General features: G+C 41.4%; 1 protein-coding gene across 10 annotated transcripts in view; it reads right to left on the reverse strand.

The window, feature by feature from the left end:
- Window positions 1-21,126, reverse strand: part of sox5 (SRY-box transcription factor 5) — a 198,240-nt gene that overhangs the window by 26,846 nt on the left and 150,268 nt on the right. For 7 of the 10 annotated variants that reach the window (XM_084408178.1, XM_084408176.1, XM_084408172.1 and 4 more), the window contains 3 exons: window positions 8,703-8,789; window positions 5,552-5,724; window positions 4,168-4,236 (listed from right to left, as the gene is read on the reverse strand). In XM_084408178.1, coding sequence (XP_084264304.1) covers window positions 4,168-4,236; window positions 5,552-5,724; window positions 8,703-8,789 — 329 coding nt within the window. The remainder of the gene's footprint in view (window positions 1-4,167; window positions 4,237-5,551; window positions 5,725-8,702; window positions 8,790-21,126) is intronic. The other 3 variants (XM_084408170.1, XM_084408175.1, XM_084408177.1) reach the window with 1 other exon arrangement.

The raw sequence follows: 21,126 nt of genomic DNA on the forward strand, positions 1-21,126 counted from the left end.
GCGAACGGTCTTTTTACGTGAGCCAAGGGCACCTTTGGCTGATTAGCGGCTAATGAAATTGAGTGGCGAGCCTGTGTCTGGACAGCCAGCCTTTTATTAGGCCCCCATTAGGTGTGAGTGCAGGAGGTGCGTCAGCCGCCCGCTGTAGGTGGGCATAACGCAGGGCCCATCTGCTCCTCTGCCTGTGTGTCCTTCCTCAAATAGCTCCCATTAGCTGCCAACCACCGGGCTGAGAGAAGCCTTCCCCACACACTCAAACACATGAAGACACGCATACACGGGCACACACCAGGCTGTTATATGCTTCTCAGGGCCAGTCGCTTAGGTAACACACAGTTGTTCTGTGGTTGGAGAGGAAGTAGAGGTGGAAATGGACACATATAACACTTTGTATCTGTTAATTTCTCTCCTTTCGGCTTCCTTGTTGAGCACATAGCACTTTGGAGAATTTTCTCTGCATGCCTACTTTAACGGTTGAACTTCCTTCATCATTCTCTGTCTTGTTCAATGTCTTGTTGATCCTGTGGCAATCCTTTACTTACAAATAAGAGTTGAATGAGCATGTTAGACAAATCTGTCTGGCACATTATTCTCCCTGTCTCTCCCTCGCTGTTTTCTTTCTAGGGAAACTGAACGGGTATACAATCCGAATATGCACACAGACACAAATATTCCTTTATTTTCTGTCCACTGCTTCCTGGGGAGGTATACAGGGTTACCTTTTCTTCATATGTGTCTAATTAAGTCCAATCATCTGCTGTAAAACTTATACCATGTCAAAATGTCATTATAAAGCTGGAGTCAAAGTCTACTTACAGATGGCACAAGAACTTACGAACGTAACTTTTAGGATAAACAACTGATAGTGCTAATTGAGCAGAAATGACATACTTCACTTTAAGAACTCTGAAATGCCACCTGAAATATCCTTAATAATATAAAGCGAGTGCTCATATCAATCGGGAACATGTGTTGGGAGAATCCCCCCGATCCCCATTATCATCTGCAGTGCTGCGCAAAGCCCAGCTCACACAACCAGTGCGGCCACTTCATGCAGGAAAAACACCAATTACATTCATTTAGGTATAATGAGACAAATTAAACAATTACACAGCCAATTGGGTTAGCTGCTCCTGTGCACAGGACCTGGTCTAACTCTGATGAGCTAACGCTCAACCGTTTTCTTTTTAACTCTCATTCCGTGGGAAAATGAATTTACTATCTCAAGGAGGTACTGACGCATGGCAAATGAGTCTGATTGAGTTATGAAGCAATCATGCTGTGTTTGACATGTGTAAGGTACTGCCGTGGAAGCTCTTTATTAGGTTAGATTTCCTGAAATGTAGGTTGACTCTAATATGTGTTTTATAAGCAGCATGTCGTATTTCTGTCGCCACCGTGTCTAAAGACTTAAACTAGTTAGTTAGCTAAAACATGCGACAGCAGTGCTCGTTTCGTTATCTGTGGCTAATGCCTTTGTGCTAAATCACTGTCGTTCTACGTCAAATTAGTCTGCAAAAAAAAAAAAACCTCCTCATGGGAGGTCTGGCTACTTGCGTTAACTACCACTTTGACAGCGGAGGAGCCTCATCCCGGCCCCTGCGCTGGGTAGCGAAAATTTTCTAACACCAGCGCGATACCCCGCAGAGCCGGAGTAGGTTTGCTGAAAGGAGGCTGCTAATGAGAGAAAAGCGAACAGACAGCGGGAAAGTGTTAAGAGTACAGCGGAGCTCAGGAAGAGGTTGTACCAGTGGGCAGCTCCCAGTCACAGCGCCCACAGGCCTTTCTCAACATTACACCTCTCGTTAAGCATGGAAATGCATTATATGTATCCTGCATTTCATGCCTCATGCTTCTCGGCAGGAGGATTCTTTCATCCAAAAGAGCCTGTCTTCCTGGTTTGATAACTGTCAGGGGTCCTGAGTTGAGACGCAGCTTTAATAAGAATGAAAGAGTGTGTATGCATGTTACCCCCAAGAGCCTAAAGAAGTGGCCCCACACTGTGAGGTATATACGTGTTAACTGTGTGTGCATATTTCAGGAGAGAACTAACTCTTCAAGGAGTTTTAAATGTGCTACAGAAACAGACTTCGGTTGAAAAGTCCATGCAGGTTCTACAGGGATTTCGCTATAAAGTCAAAGTGAAACAGCATTAGCAATCCATTTGACTTACGTTTTACTTCAGTAAAACTGATTATTTGATGAGGATATGGATTGAATTTCAAAAAAAAAAAAAAAAATCTGATTTATCCAGCCAAAAAGGAAAATTATAAAAAAAAACATTTTTGTTGTTTCCAATGACAAGTACTGAATAATTGTTCAAAATAAGACCAGGAAAGTTGTATTAAAAAGGTAAATAGGGTACATTTTTATTTCATGTTGACTTTAAAGCTTATTTTCCTTCTTTTGGACATGGAATCTGTCTCTTGACCTCAGTAACGTCATGTAATAAACTCTAAATGTACTCTAAAAGTTCAGGACTGCTATATTTGTCTCTGACGCATGCGTTTGCTCAGAGTATGTTAGCGGCCTGTGTGTTAGACACAAGTCAAATGTGTGTTTTTCAGGAGGTGATTTAGGGCTAATATATGATTGGCCCATAACAAGGGTCTCCTCCTCTCGCCCCCCTCCTCCGCCTCCGTGTTGACTGTGAGAAACTATTGTTCCACTAGGCTGAATGGAGAAGTGCTTGTTTGGGAAAAGGTTGCAAAGTCATGGGAAAAAGAAGCTTTGTTTCTGTGAGCGACGAGCGGGGCTAGAAAAACCCAAGCGGACGTGTTTTGGGGACTGACGCACACACAGCTGCTACTAACACACATAAGGACATGAGCTGATGCGGATTTTGAAATAGACACAGATAAGTCTCACATACACATGTTCAGGCTAAGCTGTGTAGTATGAACATACTACACACAAGCAAACACAGCTGCAACACACACACACACACACACACACACACACACACACACACACTAAAAGAGAATGGCAGGGGTCCAGCGGACGGCAGTGATCTCTCTCTCTCTCTCTCTCTCTGTGTGTGTGTGTGTGTGAATAGTCTCAGTGTGATGTGGCTTCCTGGCCAAAACTGCCGGAGTCCCTCTCAAGGCTAAGTCTCATTTTTTCAACCAAATTAGAATCATCTCATCTCCTCTTGCACACAAAGCCTTTATTCGCTTCACACCTGCACACACAAAGCAGGCCAGTGTCTCTCTGCCCCATGTATAAGTCAGCTGGGACAAACCCATCAAAAAGTGTCTCTGTTTAGTTTTCCACATGCTTCTTTACCAGCCATCAGGACATTACCTACACATTTATTTAAAAGATCATATGATCATACCAACAAGTTGATTTGCATGAGTTGATATGATTGAATACACAGACTTTTCCAAAACATATAGCGCTGCTTGTTTACTACCTATATAGGCAGCATTTTTACCAAAAAGGAGCCTGTTAAGTGATTTGAAAATTCTCTTCATCTAGGCAGCTACTTTGAGGACCACACAAATATCTAGCAGCTGACATGCTATAACCTAAAAGCTTTGTTCAAAATCTTTGAAAAACAATCATTCAGAGACTGTCTATGTTATTCGAAGTGCATGGGAGAATTGCTTCCAAATGTTAACATTGCTAAACTAACTGCATGATAATCTATAAAAATATGCAGCATGAACACACATTTGGGGGAACGGTCTTTTCTTAATTAGTGTTTTTTTATTTTTTTATATTAGACCTTTTTTTGTGAAAGTTTCAAATAAATATAATTATATTTATAAATCAATGTTTCTTAAATCCGTCAGTAATCTTGGATGAATTTTTTCACCTGAGCTTATCATAATGCATTCTGGATTGAGAGGTGTTGCTTCCTACCCTTTGGACCAACCTTTGTCTTTGTTTGTGTAGCTACATTTTGATTGCTCTAGAAAAAGGACTACGAGAATGGACTCTGGATACCAGTGCTGATGCTTGTCTGTGATTGGCTGATTGTGATTGGGGGGTTGATTGCTGATTGGTGGACTAGAATGTTTGAGTGTCATGAAACCCCGCGGTCATGGTGACAAGTGACTCGCACTGCGACATCTCACAAACATAACTGTTCAAAAGCATAAACGCAAAACATATATACAAGTCTACAAGTGAACATGCACACATATATATATAAAGACTCACCTGGATCTGTTGCTGCAGGAGGTTGATTTTGTGTTGCTGCTGCAGAAGTTGCTGCTGTTGTCGTGCAATCTGCGGATAGAACATGTCAAACTGTCACATACGTCAAACTTTTCCAACAAGAGAGGACATTATTTGTTCAGATGGGGGGGTCACATGCATGTATGGTGACTGTTAACTGTGTTTGAAGCTCTTGAGTATGCTTTTGTATTTCATACATATTTACCAAGGAGTGGCGCCCAGTCCTGGAGCGTTGTGTGTGTGTGTACAGGGGTGTGTTGGTGTATGTGTTAATACTGATCTGTTTTCTTTTGTAAAACTGAGCTCCCCAGAAGCAACTATACACACAACAAAGCTAAAGCACACACTTCTGTATGCAAACACCTTTAGTCTCCTGCCTGCGTGCTGGAGGGGACCTAAACGCTACACACATACTTATAGGGGGGGAAGGAGACACAGAAGGTTTCTTTGTCAATGTGGTTCAAAGTAAAGAACGTTAGAATGTTACACACCCATACCTCTCCTCTCCACACACGCTCACTCACTGATAACACTGTTCTGTACTATTTAAATGTCCAGAACAGTGGCATAATCAGACATGATAGGAAGGAATGGGTCATTAATTTACTAGTTATCCAACAACATAATATATTATTACTGAGGCTGACTAGCTTATCTTTCTCTAATTTGTTTTTGTTTGAATAATTTTACAGTGGTGCTCTAATTAACATCCTGACAGTGTCGGAAAAACCCCGTCAAAAAATGTATCCCCTTTAAAGCAACATCAGCCATATTTTTTTTTTACAACCTATAAAAATTTGTCTCAAGACTCCTGCATTCTGTTCCATTAAGTTGTGCTTCATCTAGCCGTTTATGAATACAAAAAAAGCATCTTATGTTAATGCCCCCTAGGAAACAAATGATCAGGGTCAAGAGAACCTGGAACCAGCATAATATACAGGGCTTCCTTAACCCATCAAGTAGTCAATTTAGAAAATATATTATGACATAAGTTTCAAGCATCAGGCGTTTTCCTGTCTTCTCTAACAGCAGAATGCTTTGCAAAGTGACAAAATTACAGCCTATCAGAACAATGTAATCGATTAATATACAGCTAAGGGGTTCAGGGTTGACCAATGAGATTTCACTGGGTACAACACCAAGCTTTATTGCATTATTTGCCTGGTTAGGACCTGCATTAGACGACTAGGCCAATTCAACCACACAAACATTTTTGAGGACATATTGTGTGAAATAAGTGTTTATTTGAACTTTTATATTTAATTTTCATGTTATCATTAAACATTTATATCAACAATATATTAGCCTATCCTGCTCTTGCATAACTGATGAAACACATGACGAAACATGGTGAAAAAGTGCTAACCTGGTCCTGTTGCTGTTTCGCCAACTCCATTTGCTGGCGCTGTTTTTCGATTTGCGAAGCGGCTAGTTTCTTCTGCTCCTCATGGGCGGCCAGTAGCTGCTCTCTGAGACTGCTGAGCTGCGTGATCATCCCCATCAGCTGGCGCTCTTTCTCCGCCAGGCTGTCCGGGGTGCCTGCAGGGGTTAAAGGGCACAGGCCACAGGTCAAAGAGCTAGGCGAGGAAGCCTTGCACCCAGATGTGCTCCTCCTGAGATGTGCTATCGCCCTGGTGTTTACCTAGCCGTCGCTACACATTTAGCATGAGCTGACCTCCGACCTCGGCTAAAGATGAGAACGCTCTGACATACGATCAGCCCCAGAGCAGACGGCAAGAAGGGAAGACTAAATCACTCGACAGGATGTCGTTGCACTGCGGTATTACCCCAGACTACCACCAATCAAACAGAGTGTGTGTTTGTGTGTGTGCTAAACCCCTAAAGCGTTCAAATGTCCAAATGAGCACGTCTGTTAATGAGTTCATGTGTGTGCAATTGTGCGTCTGAGGTCATATATCTGCGTTAAAACACACACACACAGACACACGTCTGCACAGCCCACAATCCCCCATTGTTCTCGGCCTCTACCTTCTGAGGGGCCACATTCCTCACCAGGCAAAAACAGATGATGAAGAAAGCTAGAGAAAGAAGGGAGTCATAGCAGCTGACCTGACCCTTTGCCCTGGCAGGAAGGTGAGAGTAGGCTCCATTTGTAACCCCTTCACAAACACACACACACACAGACTCAACAATGCACAATAAAGGCAACTGTCACAGGCGGCCAGTTGGAAAAATAAACCTGCAGCTCCCCTTAACAGCTCCCAGACTGGGCTTTCACAAGAGGGTGTGCATCCGAGCCGGCATGGGACAAGGGAAGGCCTTGTGTGAAAACTGACGAGTCTTCCAGAGAAAAGAGGGATCAAAGTGATCTTTATTTCTCGCTTTCTTTCCGAGACCCTGTTGCTCATACCTTTTATCTAGATTTTTTGATCAATTTAAATATTTACTTAAATATTTTTAAACTGTGGGGTTTTAAAAGAGATTAATTTAGATTAATTTAGCATCAAACGAGTCATACAACAAAAATCTGTGCATGAATTCATTGCTTTCACGGAAATATGATAAACCCTAATATTAAACAACATATATGCATTTATTTTTCTGATACATATAAATCTATAATTTCTTGTTCATTTCTTGTTTCCCGACTGGGTCAACAGAAAAAAAAATCCTCACCTTGTCAGAACACATTATATAGCAAGTTAAAAATAGTTTAAAACATATCTCGAGACTCCTGCACTCTGTCCAGCTGTTTTTTACTGGAAGGACGAATCCTAAAGAATCCAACGAGAACGTTTCTGATCATTGTTGGTGGACATGCCCCATAAACCAACATAGGGCTTTCTTAAGTAAACTATACAAGATGAATGTCTTGAATGTAGCTTTGCACGTCCTTAACTCGGTAAGACTGTCAAGTAAGATTCACTCATTAAAATGTGACTGAACCTCTGACACAGTATACTCTGGATGCCCTAAGACTAGAGTTGACAGAAAGTGTTTATACACACACGTAAGAAAATACACCAGCCTCATCAATCACAACCGAAGGCTTTTTACCTCGGCTACTGAAAGTTCAGCTTTGGATCAATAAGTGGTTTCCTCTCTCTCTAAACATCCTAGGGCTGCCTTTACTGCCTTGCCTCATGTCACAAACCACAGTAATTAACCAATTTGTAACAATGTAATACCTGTCAAGCAGCTCTCACTGCTAATTAATGACTGGGCTTAAAAGACAAATCCCTAAAGCAGCACAGTACTGTGTTACATGAGGGAGAGAAGGAGAGAAAGAGCTTAGCCCGAGGCTCTTATTGTCCATTACCACTTTTCTTTCCATCTTTTCTTCTATCTTTCTCTCTCATTCTGTCTCTCGCTTTGTAATCATCTCCTATGTGGTTAACACAGGCTGTTCTTTACTGTGCAATTTATTTAGTTGACTTTTTAAAGTACAATTCTCTTATACAGTATCTGTTCTATAAAATGCATAGACTGGTCAATAGCTGTGCGATAATACTTTATATAATTCCATATCACCATTCTACCATCAACCAACTATCAACCATGGTTTCATTTCAGGGAATATATCTGCTAGTGGCAAAATAAAATGCAATTTGCTTTATACAATACCATTTTTATGAACGTTTCTCTGCTTAATCCTTTTTTTATTGTTTTATAAAAGAAACTAGAAGCAATTTCAGCTGTTTTACTAACTTTCACTGTTTTGCAAACTTGACAAAACCCAATTCCCAAAGACATGCAAGCAAACCCGAATGTGAACATACACATTTATTCACAGATTGAGAGTGTACCTGATTGGATAAAACGTGATATTTCAAAGAAAACCTTGCTTACAGCACCCCATTTAAAATGATTTTTACATTTGTGTGCCCATTTCTGATCTTGAAGGTTACGCACACACAGAGAGATGACAGTTGCGAGGGACCTCTCCAACCGCTAGTCATCGGTGGTCATGGCGGGGATGCTCTCTTGCTAAAATGTCATCACAGTGGGGTTACCGCACCGACGGCTTGATCAATGGCACTCCCTTTTCTGCACCAGGAGCGTGAACAAGCTTCGTTGATTAAATATTTCTGAGCTTAATGAAGTACATTTACTCCAGAGTTAGCCTTGCGAACACGCCACTAGCGCGAGGAAGGCTTGTTAAAGTGACAGAGGAGTGTGTTCTCGCTACGGCTGAGCGACCTAACAGGATGTATCATTAACCGTGCTAACATGAGCAAGGCTGTTGCTTAGCAAGTCATCCCGGCAGATCATTAACAGGGGCAGGCGAAGAGGCTTGCGCTAGGTGGATTAGCATACCTGTGCTCTCGTAACGCTTGAAGATGTCTAAGGTGACATTTGATACGTACAATTATAAGTATGATTATAGGTTCAATTCAAAACTAGAACTGCAAAACCAGCTCTTCTGACCCAATCGCCGATTGGAATAGCGAATGGTTTTGTTGCTCTAAAAAGAGATACAACAGATATATCAATGGCCGAAAACGAACATGCAAACTCTCAGAGGTCAAATGAAGACACAAAGTCTTTCGTTTTACCTTTGATCTCCCCAAAGTTGCCAGAACCCATGGCCAATAGCTTGTCCTTCCAGTCCTTAGACAACAGCCTCTCAATACTGGGGGCCTCTGGAGGGGAGGGAGAGACAGAAAGAGAGAGAATTACCACAGGCAGGCAACATCACAATATAGCTCATTTAAAGTCCATTTGCTGTAATAAAGGCCCGTCTCTCTAATGGCACCAACAGTAGGGCAGGAGGAAGAGAGGATGGAGAGAGAGAAGGAGAGAGAAAGACAGAGAGAGAGAACGAGAGAGAGAGTTGAGCGGCTTCCTCACCTGCTGTTAGCCAATCATTAGCCCTATGCTCCAGCTAACACAAAGAGGCTCTTAATGCACCGGGTACAATGGACACATTATCGAGGCTGTGCGCTTTGTTTTCCTAATACACCCCGCGGACCCGCTAACCCCTCCACCCCACACGCTAATTACTAACCTGCCAAGGACGGACGTCTCAAACAAGAGAGAGAGGGAGGAAAATTACAACAACTCTCAACACCCCCCCTGTATTCCTCTCTAACACAAATACATGCGTACACCAGTACCAGCATCACCATCACAACAATTAACCGCGATATGAAACAAAACAAGAGGAAGAGAGCGACACAAAGACAGAAAGAGAAACACAAGGTGTGTGTTTGTGGTAAATGACAGCAGTCAGTATTTTAGCTGGCTAAGAAACTACACACACACACAAACTTTAGATTCAGTTGTGATTTCCTTAACGTTTCATTTTTATCCTTTTTGTCATTCTACATCCTGTTGCTCAAAGAGTAAAGCATGATGCTGGCAACGGCAAGGTCATGGTTTGATTCCATATAATTTTATATGATAAATTGTGTCTAAAAACACCCTTTTCCTCATTCAGACTCATTTAAATCTTAATCACTAAACCCTTCGGAATATGAAAACTCCAAAAGGAAAAATACACACACACACACTTTAAATTAAATTATGATTTCCTTTTCCTTTCCATTTCATTTTCATTCTTTCTTTTTGTAATTCTACATCCTGTAGCTCAGATAGCAAAGCATGACGCTTACAATTTGAAGGTCATGGGTTTGTTTCCATATTATTTTATACAATAAATCGTGTCTTGAAAAACATCTCATTTAAATCTTAATCACTAAACTTTTAATTCACATCTCCAAAAGCAAAAATACACACACATACACAGTTAAATACTTTTCCACCAAAGTAAAAACACCAGGTGGCACCATTACCAATTCAGCAAGAGTTAATACACTGAGAACTAACCTGTGTCTTTGCGACTGATAGACTGTACAGGCCCCAGGTGGGCGGCACACACACTTACACTCAAAGACTTGCCAAATAGAAGAAGACTTGCCAAATATTTCATGTCTGATTAGTGCTCAAACGTCCTCAGTGGCATGTCTGCAATTTAAAGTTAGTCGCATTCTTGCCTCGAGTATTTCTGAATATCCTTTGTGTTCCTGGTCTCGCCTCTGGACTTCAAAGTTTGACACTTTCAGGCCTGTAACAGACGTCTTTGGTTTATGGACGCACTGCCTCACAGTTCAGCCAATCACCTTCACTGCTGCTGTTTCTACTGACAGCTGTCTCACTGTCACCCCAACAGGTGTTATTAGCCCTCGGCTCTCTCTCTCTCTCTCTCTCTCTCTCTCTCTTCTATTCTGGCATCTGTGCGTAACAATGACAGAGGCTTTTAAGCCCAAGAGCTTTGACAAGCGAAAGGTTTCAACAAATGGCCACTCCGTCTATCCCCCCTGCCTGCTCTCTCTCTCCGTGTATAGTATAGTACTTTCTCCCTCTCTCTCACCGCGGCACCATAATAGTTATTATTTTTATTTATTAACATGGCTGCTATTGTCCCTGCTGACAGCTCCTTCACTTTAACTATTAATAAAAATAGAAAGCCCTCTTTTATGTGACAGCCCGCAGCGGGGATCTGTGCAATCGTTTACAGCAAAATGGACAGAGAAGGAAGCAGATATGCTGATGTATCTGTCTTTCGTGGCAGCTCCCCTGTCTTGATCTCGTTCTTCAACCTCTCTCATGGTTTGGGAAGAAAAGTTGCGGCTGTTGCGGCGCCCCTTTTCTGTGGGCCTTTGATAGAAGCACCTTTCAGTTCAGCCTGTGATGTTGCTTTTAGTTTTTTCAATATGAAAAACAGCATATGCATTTAAATGCTAAAATAAGGACTTTAACCTGCCACTTTACACGAGCACATGAGTGTACTAATAATACAGACTCTTATTTAAATGTAGTGAACTAAAAATCACAAATGAGATCTCTTCTATATATCTCAGTTGTTTCGATATATTGAGATTAAATGGATTGAGGTTTTAAATTAATTGAGAATTTTGATGGAGTGTCCTGCATCTCAAATGTAAAAAAAGGCAAACTATTTTCAAATGTCTCCCCTACAGCTTCAAAAGTCTCACACTATATGCTCAGAATTCTGAAATGAAAAGTCATTTTAATATGATATTTTCAAGATATTTTAATATGAACTCAAACATTTCTCATCTAATATTTATAAAGACCAAAGCTAACCATATTAATGTAATAGCTCTATATACTTACTGCATGCTCAAATTGGTCTCATTTTTTTATCTCATTTATATCTCTCAAGGAAATTTAAAAGAAACGTATGAGAAAAATGTAATGCTTAAATAAAACCCATGTGAAAACTCCAAGTCTGAATGAGAAAACTTTGAACTATAAAATGTTCTATAAAGATAAAAGATAAACATACTAACTGCAGATTTAAAGTATGTGAATACCTATATTTGCTATGTGAATATGTTATCGGCATTCAAAATATGTGCATAAGAGAGAGAAACAGAAGTGAGAGAGGGCAGAAACCTTGAGACTGGTCCCATTATTTTCAATACAGCAGCACAGCTTGTACGCATTAGTGTAAAGAGGTCTTGTTTGTGGCAGCTGGGTGGAACCCTATGCGCCCTTACAAGGTGGGGAGCACATTTTTGGTGGGACCAGCACTGCCTGAGGGGTACAGCAGAAAGAGAACAGTGGAAAAACACAGAGCAAGGGTGTGTTTGAGAGAAGGAGTGCCTGTGCCAAGATGTGTCAATTAGACATAACCTGACTGAGAGAGAATGTTTGTTAAAAGATATAAAAGCGAGAAAGTATTATTTCTCTCTAATGGTCCTATTTGAAATATTGTTTCTAAGCAGCTTTAGCACCAAAAATAGTGAGCAAATTAAAGGTAGTGGTGAGGGACAAAAATAAAATATGAATAATAGTATTAAAATAAATGTGTGTAATATTAATAAGGAAGGAGCAATTCACACACACACATACATACACACATATATATATATGATATATATATATGTGTATGTGTGTGTGTGTATGTATGTGTGTGTGTGAATGTATATATATATATCCCCATGGGGTCTCTTGATCAGATTTTGAGGAACATCAACCCCTGAACTGTCCCTATACTCATTCACCTCTATTTGTGTCCTGAACAGGATGTTCGGCAGACAGATCTGACAAACAAGTGCGTCAGTTGCGCACACTCATCTGTAAACTGAATATGAGATCACAAACTCACCAACCACCACACAAACCATGCCAAAATGGGAGAGGAGAAGTTAATCTGGCAATAATAGGTGAATTATGGGGCATTATTAAAGTTCACTGGCTCCAGAGGACTCCAGCAGCTGGCAGAGCCAAAGCCAAGATGTCCAGCCACCTGGCCCAAAAGCGTGGAAGAACCACTCAAGATGTGCCACCAGCGAGTGCACTTTCATTCTTCACACACCATGGTCCAACTTAAGGCGGTCTGGGCTCTATACTTCACAAATAATTTCATCACCCACTCTGTGTTTCTCTATGCCTTGCCGTTGCGGTGCTATTTTTTGCCCAAACGTTCTGACTCAGCCCGGCCAACTCCATTTTTCCAATTATCTCATATTTGCAAAGCCAATGAGATGTTTTGTTCGGAAAAGAAAGAGGGGGCGGGGGTTGGTTTTGGAGGAGTGGAGAGAAGCGGGGAGACGGAGGGGGAATGAGACAAGGAGAGCCAGGCCCACAGTGGACAACAAAAGGGCCAGTGTCCCAGCGCCAGCTTCACGCGGGTGGGGAGGGCTCACAGGAAAGGCCCTGGCTCGGGCCCGGCCCAGCACACAGCACCAGAACAGGCTCCACATTGACTGCTCTTGGCAGAAAGCAACACGCTGCAGCAGCTCCCAGTCGCCACAGAGGTCAGGATTGAATAACCAATTATACAAGCACCCAGCTAGTTTATCTAAGGTTGGACAGAAAGGACGGTCACACACTTTGAGTTCAGTGCCGTATAAATGTCCATCACGAGACGCGCACACACAGGAGTCCAGCTGCGCTTAGATCTTTGTAAGGAGTAAACACAAACACACAAAGATGGGTTTCAATCACAAAACTAGTAATTAATTACAGCCTTTGTGACTAAAACACTATAAATCAATGAATGCAGTCCAGATTCCAGATTTAGGGTATCATGTTTAAAAAAAGTTCATGAGATTTTAAAGAGCAAACGGCAGAAGTTTGATTCAGAAACAAACACGCTGTGCAAACTCTGCTCCTGAATTCCCGTCAAATGAAAAGATGATTATAATCACCCTTGATGATCAATTTATGTATGGCTGTTATTTGCCCAGAGACCATGTTGAAAATTCTTTCTAAAGGACGTTCAAACATCAGCAGTCGCTCGTGTTTTCTCCCGGCGCGGCAGACACTGTGAGACTGTGAGTGTAGAAACGCACAGAGCAAGAAAAAAGAGAAAAGAAAAAAAAAAACATCGGACCAAATCTCTCATCAAAAGCCGCCATTCAAGCTAAAAGTCCCAATTATGTGTGCTGATGGAGGAAAAGGCAATGCTTAGCAACACTCTGTACAAACATTCACTCACACACAGAGAATGTCTTCTTTCTTGTTTTTGCTCAAAAAACGTTCCTGTCTTAGAGAGGTGACGAGCAGAAAGGAAAAAAGGGAAACATGGAGGGACAGAGCGCGATGGAGTGAGATAAGGTGAGAGTTTAGAGTTTGTGTGAAGTCGTAACGTGTAAAGCGTTAACAGAAGTCAACAGAAAGAGCAGAGCTGAAGTTAAAGGTTACACACCCTTTACCTTCAAGAGCGGTCACCAGGGTAACAGGCACAATTTTATAATACAAAATATAAAAAGAAAACACCTTGCCTGAAAACAAGAGCACACCCCCCTGTTTGTTCTCCATCTGTACAGTTATTTTTTTGGGACGGTAGTATTTTGTTCTAGAACAATGACATCATGGGTAAACGGAACTCTGTATAGTTCCTCATTAGAATTTGTCATAATCAAAACATCAGAACTTATTAATGAAACACGAGCAGAACGGTGCAAATTGTTTGCAAAACCATTTGAACATAAACTTAAGTTTAACGAACAATTTACAGAAATTAATGCAGTATTTTACTGAACTTTATAGAATGTTCTAGAAATGTGGAATATGTGTAAACTACATTTGCGTAGTGTGATATAGAATTCCCACAAGCACTACAAAGTGTGCTCTTCAGCTCTAGTCCTTAGTTAGATGATGATAAATCAATTTTCCATAAATGAATGGAAAATAATTCCCAACTTAAGTTGCAGGGTGAGATTTACAAATTGAAAAAGTCGTTTATCTCTGACGGAATTGTGCCCTTCACATATCTGCAATCCTTCTCTGACAGATGGTGTTGTGGGTGCTTATGTCCAATTTGATTTGAACCAAAACTCCCGCCAAATTTATTCTGGCACCTCTTGCGCGGTGCCAAATTTACACTGCCAGATTGAAATAACTGCGTGGAGGGCATGACATTGTGAAGAAGAATGTGAGCAAAACCATCACGACGTGTGAGAAAGTCTGAGAAAATTAAGACATTCTCTGAGGACGTCCAAGACTTCAAATCTGGCTGGCATACATCTGAGTATCAGCCACGCTACTGATACGCACACACACAAGCACGCACAAATATATGCAATTGTACATACATACAGAAATTAATTAATGTGCACACATGCAGTCATAACACACGCCTTTTTATAATGTGGCTTACTGTTGAGTTTTGCTTTTAAGTGAATAAGCATGAACAGATTAACACATCAAAATTCTTAAACGCTAAAAGCAAAGAATTACATAGAATGTTTGCAGACAATTAGGTCTTAAATATAATATGCAGTGAGGATTATGTTTCGCATATATGGGAATGTACTTTGTATAATTGATGTTTATGATCATTTAAATAGGTAAAATTACCTTTTTTCTCCCCCTGTATTATTGGGAAAAAGCAGATTGTGCTAAACATTCTGCTAAATATCACCTTATGTGTTCCATTGAATAAAGAAAGTCATATGGGTTCGAAATAACATGACACAATAACACAAAATTTTCATTTTCGAGTGAACTATTCTCATCTGCGCTACAACCAGATTCCGACAAGAGCGTAATTTCTCGTGCCGCGGTAAGTCAGAAGAAAGGGTTAAGCTGGGCTCAGGGCTCCCCTCTTCTCTGAGCACACACATTTCTCTTGTCAAAGGCATCCTGTTAAAGTAGGCCAGGGCATATTTGTGCTTCCTCCGTGTGCTCTATAATGGAAAATGACACTTTCAATCTGTCTCGTGGCAATAACCCCTCTTCAGCGTGTCTCGTGCGCAGCCCAGTCAGCAGAGAGCTGTCATAGCCCCGGGGCCCTGCCGCCACCCGCTTTCATTACATCACTTTAAAATGACAACAAAAGAATACAACGTGTTCGTCCGAGTCTCTGATGCATTAACTGTGGGACAGCAAAAAAAAAAAAAACCTTTGGACTGAGGCAACCCACACACACGCATATGGTTGCAAACACTTACTATCACAAAGTCCGCATCACACAAACCATGGACTGGAATGTAATCGAAAATAAATAAAAAAGTAACTAGATAAATATATATAAAATTTGTCAAAGCGCACGGCAGAGGCCGCGGTGTCTGTTAAAATCACAATTGCTGTATGTCACGTTGAAGTGTACTGTGGCTTTCAGAAAGCAGCTGTCACGGGCCTGTCACACACACAGGCAGAATATGCTGACATGATAATGCTGCTTTGCATTTTGGAGGAAAAAAAACAAACAAAAACCACTCAGAAGTCTCCATTTTAAACTTGTCATAACAAATGAAAAATGAAAACAGTTATTACCCATTTTACAATTTGCTTCCTCTTGTCTTTACATTGTTTTTCATTTCTTTCACATTCACGGACGCAGCTTTTTTTCCTGACGGAGGCATGGACAGACGCTTATCAATACGCAAAATGGCTCCGTCTGACCTGTGCAAGCAGGAAGTAGGGAATCTAAAGAAATGTTTTTCCCTAACACACTCCGGATTTACACTGGATTTAATTGTTGCTGTTGTCTCTGTGTGCCTGGGGCAGTTAAAATGCTTGCTGTAAGAATGGCCGGCATTGTGTGGGCTTCACTGCTCCCAGATACTGGTAGCCATGTGAGAGCCATTAGGTGATTGTTAACAGCTCTAAGAAGCTGCCCATGCCCAGCAAAGCCAACAGACCCCTTCACCCACCATCCGACACATCCCTCAACTTCTTTCTCTTCATCTGTAGGACAGGAAGAGGGGAGGTGGACAGGGTGGGGGATGCGGTAAACGCTTTCAAGTTAAAACTTTGATTGCTTGATAAGGTTGGTCATGGGAAAACCTCCCCACTTATAAGCTATATTGCATTTCCATTGGTTAGTCACCAGCAGGGGTACAGGACGGCAAAAACGGCCCGTTTCATCTTAATTCGTTTATTTAAACCCTTACTGTGCGAGTCTGTACAGTGCACTCATAATAATGTTAACATATTAAATGCACTGGAACGCGGCACTTTAGAAGTTCTCAAATATAGTCATCAGATATAAATATTAAGTGTGCACACTATCCCAGTTCCCAGTATCGTTCAAACAGAAACACACTGTAATGCAGTGATTCCCAACCAGTGGTACGTGCACCCCCAGGAAGTAGAATATAATATAAGTTACAAAAGCAACAATGACGGATTACTTAAGAATTACTATAGGCCTGTGGTAAGACAAAACAAAAAAGGTTGGGAAAGACTAAAGCAATGCACAAAAAGTAGTATGAAGAGGTTTATCTTTGTAGAAAACAACAGAGGGGTGGGGGCTAAATCCACGACCTCGCTCTGTTCTCCTGCTGCTGTGTGCACACTGGGGTCCAAAGTCCCCGAAACGTCATAAGCCTGTAAGCAAATATACCAAACACATGACAAACTATACATTCTACAGTGCAAGAGTGCTTATTTCTGTTCTGCGTTCCATTTCTCTCTCTCTCTCCAAAGGTGAGAACAGCCTTACGAGAAGATTAGAACGTGGCCTGGCCCTCTGATAGAGAATTCATCTCTTAAAAACGCTGGAAACCTGACACACTTACATTGGAGTGCTGGCCCTAAATGAAGCTAATGAATCCTACATTTTCTCACACACCTGAACTTTTTTCTTCTTTTTTTGGAGAAACGAATGTATTCCCTCTTGACTGGCATTGCATAAAAAAGGGAAGGCAGGGCAAAAACTAAACAGCCCAAGTTTCTGAACACTCCCTCGACCAACCATTTATCATCCACCAGTAATTAACCCACTGCGTTTTTCTCTGCTCTTGGCAATAAAAAGAAGTAAACAGATATTTAAATGTGCGAGAAACATTTGCCAGAATGTGTAACCTGTATCTGACTAAGGGGTATGTGAATCCGGATGAAAGAAAAGGAGGTTGAAAAAGATCCAACTGAACGACAGGAACAACACTCTCTGAAACAGCACCTCTGAGCTGAGGAGGGCGAGAAGAGGTGAAGGGGAGAGGAAGAGGAGGTTTAGCTTTTAAATGGCAATAATTAAAAATATATAGTGTGGAAAGAGAAGGAAACAGGTAATGTACGATCATTTGTGTGGTTTACTAAGATAGATATAGTCGGGGGGACAAAATTGTACCTAGAAATTTGGCAAAAATGTACACCTAAAAAGTAAAAACGATTAATAAATAAATGTAAATGTAAAAAAAAGAAATACATTTACATAAATACATTTAAATGTAAATAAATAAACATTTATAAATTTAAGGTTTACATTTGTCTATTGTAATTACAATTGCCTTTCTTTAAAATAATACATTTCTCTGTCATTTAGATAAATATATAAACCTCATCAGGCTACATAACCTGTGTTAGCTCATTGTGAAGACTGCTTTCAAAGTGAAAATCAGTTTCTTTATATCATAAACAATGTTTTAACATTCAATTAAAATATTCTTTGGACTATGCTGATGTGCTGAAGCATTTCCTTTGTGCGTATGCGTCTGTGTATGTACGTGTGTGTGCAAATCGCTTTGTGGCCGTGACAATGGGCCAGGGAACAGACGGTGAGAGTGTGTGTATGTCATCGGCGACTGCCGTAGACTGGCGGAGTGTGTCATATCCAGCCTAAAATGACTAGCAGCTGGGGGTGACAGTTGTTTTAACAGCTGAGCTGACAGGATTAATTCAAATGCACTGAAATCAAAAAGTGGAGAACACCTGTTCAGTCTTCCAGCGGTCCCCACGTCCAGGCAGGGGATCAGGCTTGGGCGTGCAGCCAGGCTAGAGCTCTCTCTCCCGGAGAAGTCGGAGTCTCCCGGAGTCTCTCACCGCCACCATGGGACAGGAGAAGGGGGGGAGGGGGGCAGTGGCGGAATAGGAAGGAGTCCAAGAGCAAAGGAAGGCAGAGACAGAGACACTGGAAGGGAAAGAGGGAGGATTGGGATCCGCCTAGCTTGTTTCTGAACATCTGGCTCAAATAAAGGGCCTATTTTCTGGCAGGCCGAAGGGTGCTGACCTAGGACCGCTCAGCAGAGACAGATTGGTTCATTTCAAAGTGCGATGCCTGACCGCAGGACTGCTGGGGTTAATTCTGAACTTCCCCCTCGTGTTCAAAGACCCCCTACCGGAGCTTCATTCACTCGCTGGTGTCCACTACCGGCATTCAGTCTCGTGCACTCAAAACCAGGAAGTGGAGCAGCTGTAAGGAGTGTGTAGTATGTGATGGAGAGTCAATGATAGACTGTGCTGTGTTTACAATCAACAAGGGAAGATCTTAGTTTGCAATCACATTAAATTCAACATAAAATGTTGAGCGTTAACCCTGTCCCTCTACTGATTATAAAGATTTCATAGGTCATGTGATATTTGCCTACACAACGCTGAAACAACTATCTCCAAACTTAAAACTTTTAACCCTTTAGAATAGCACTAGTAGCAAATCCTGATATATAAATATAACTTAACTGTTTGTCATTATCGGATCCATTCATGATATTTCTGAACTTAAGTCTGAACTTTTCTTGACAGGTGACTGTGTGATTGAATTAACCAATGAAATTGGCTGGATGTGGCCAATCATAACATTTCCAGTTTAATGAGAAAGTAATTTGAAGGTAACTCTATCGCCTCCTTGAGTACTGCTAAGAGGCTCAAGTGTACTCAACAGGACTGTGCACAACACAATGTGTTAGCCAATGAAGTTTTAATACTTGTTTCTGGACTAAAATCAATCTTTAACAGAAAAATATCCTGACAAACTGACTTCTGTGTGTTTACCTTTAACCGAAGACTTTTGTGTGTGTGTTTTTACATACTCTACATGTTGTGTGGGTGAGCAAGTGTGTACACAGCCCCTGACATTTGGCCTGTGCACATCCACTGTTTGTTCTTATCTACTCCAACCCAAGCAAATAAACCTAAACCTGCTTTGTAATTTACTTAACATATCCCTTTTTAACCCTGCTGAGGCTCAAGTGAGTGTGTCTGTGTGTTAGAAAAGAAGAGAATGGACTTGGATTTAGATTTACAGGGGTGCGTAATGGATATGGGGAAGGGATTTGCGAGTTGGTGCAAGGCCTCTAACGCCACATCAAAATAACCAACAACCACTGACCCGCAATTACCCATAATGCAACAGTACGCCAAAGCCTAGTGGTCCAACCATATGCACATGCCTGCTATTGCTATATTTCCTCTTGCCTTGACTCCCTTTACAGAAATCACACACACACATACAGTTTCAAAAACGTCACCAGTGTGATTGGGGAAAAAAAGTGCTGTGATGGAGATTCAGAAAGCTCTCTATCTACTAAAGCATGATCAAAGAGAGGGGTGAGTGATATTTTATAGAGCTCGCTCAGTTTTTAAAAGTTGCAATGAATATTCATGGGATATTGTATTCCATTATTTAGCATTAGCTTCAAAAATGCCAACACACACAAAATAAAATTAGCATGTTAATAGATATGGGTGTGCTCTGCAAATTAGCATAAGAATCACGCAACTGCTCAACGTCTGAGAGCTTTATAACTAAACAAACGGTGAAGAACTCACTTTATTTGTGCGAACTGATTATTTTTCAGGGCGCTGCCTCTCCATACTGATTGCGTATGCACTGGCATACAGAGAAGTTCTTAAACATCTCATGAAATCAGTCATCATCTACACGTCTCCATAAGGAATATTCATATTATGCAATTCACAGGCACATCATTAAATCCAGCAAAGCAAACGGAGCTGCTAATATATGGATTCCTCATGTTCAAACCCTGCATTCAGCCATCACGGCTCAGGAAAATTTCCAATTCATGCACGTCAATGATGGCTGTGTGCAACTGTCCAAGTCTTGAGCCACAATGGTGTGGCTATGGAACAGTCAGCTCTATAATGGCCCTGCTATGGAGCCACAGTCTAATTCATGAACCTCCGGCTTTTGTGCCTTTCTTAATGCCACACCAGGAGGTCAATAACAAAACTTTAGACACACAATCACAATCGCGCACACACACACACACACACACATAAGTAATGCACAAAGACGTCCATCTCAAAGTCTCTAATCCGATGCCCACACTTAAAGTTAAAAAAAAAAAGACCACAGCGCTGTTATGCCAAAGGCTCTAAGTGTGTGTGTGTGTGTGTGTGTGTGTGTGTCCCCTCAGACAGCTTTTCCCATCCCGTAAGCGGCATTCAGCTCTAATATCACCCATCCAGTGAGAAGGCTCATCCCTATTGATTGTCTTGTGCAAGGCAGCAGAAGAATACAAACTGAAAGGCAGACCCAAACAATTCAATACAACTGACTTGAATGTGCCTTTCATACGCTGGAACAATGGCTCGTTCACAATAGGGCCCCGTTAACTCTAATGTGTTCAGCTGTTTTGCCAACCTCAAAGAAAAGTACACTGACTTGGATTCAGCCGGAGACAAATTAACAGGCATGCAATCGTCTACTCTGGGAAAAAAAGGAGGCATCTTGTGCTTTTCCCAGTAAAGACTGACGGCGTTACTAAGAAAAATCTTTAGCGCTATAATGGCTGCGAGTTAGAATAGCTAGTGTTTTGT

This window comes from Rutilus rutilus, assembly GCF_951802725.1.
Source record: "Rutilus rutilus genome assembly, chromosome: 4".
NCBI classification, from domain to species: domain Eukaryota; kingdom Metazoa; phylum Chordata; class Actinopteri; order Cypriniformes; family Leuciscidae; genus Rutilus; species Rutilus rutilus.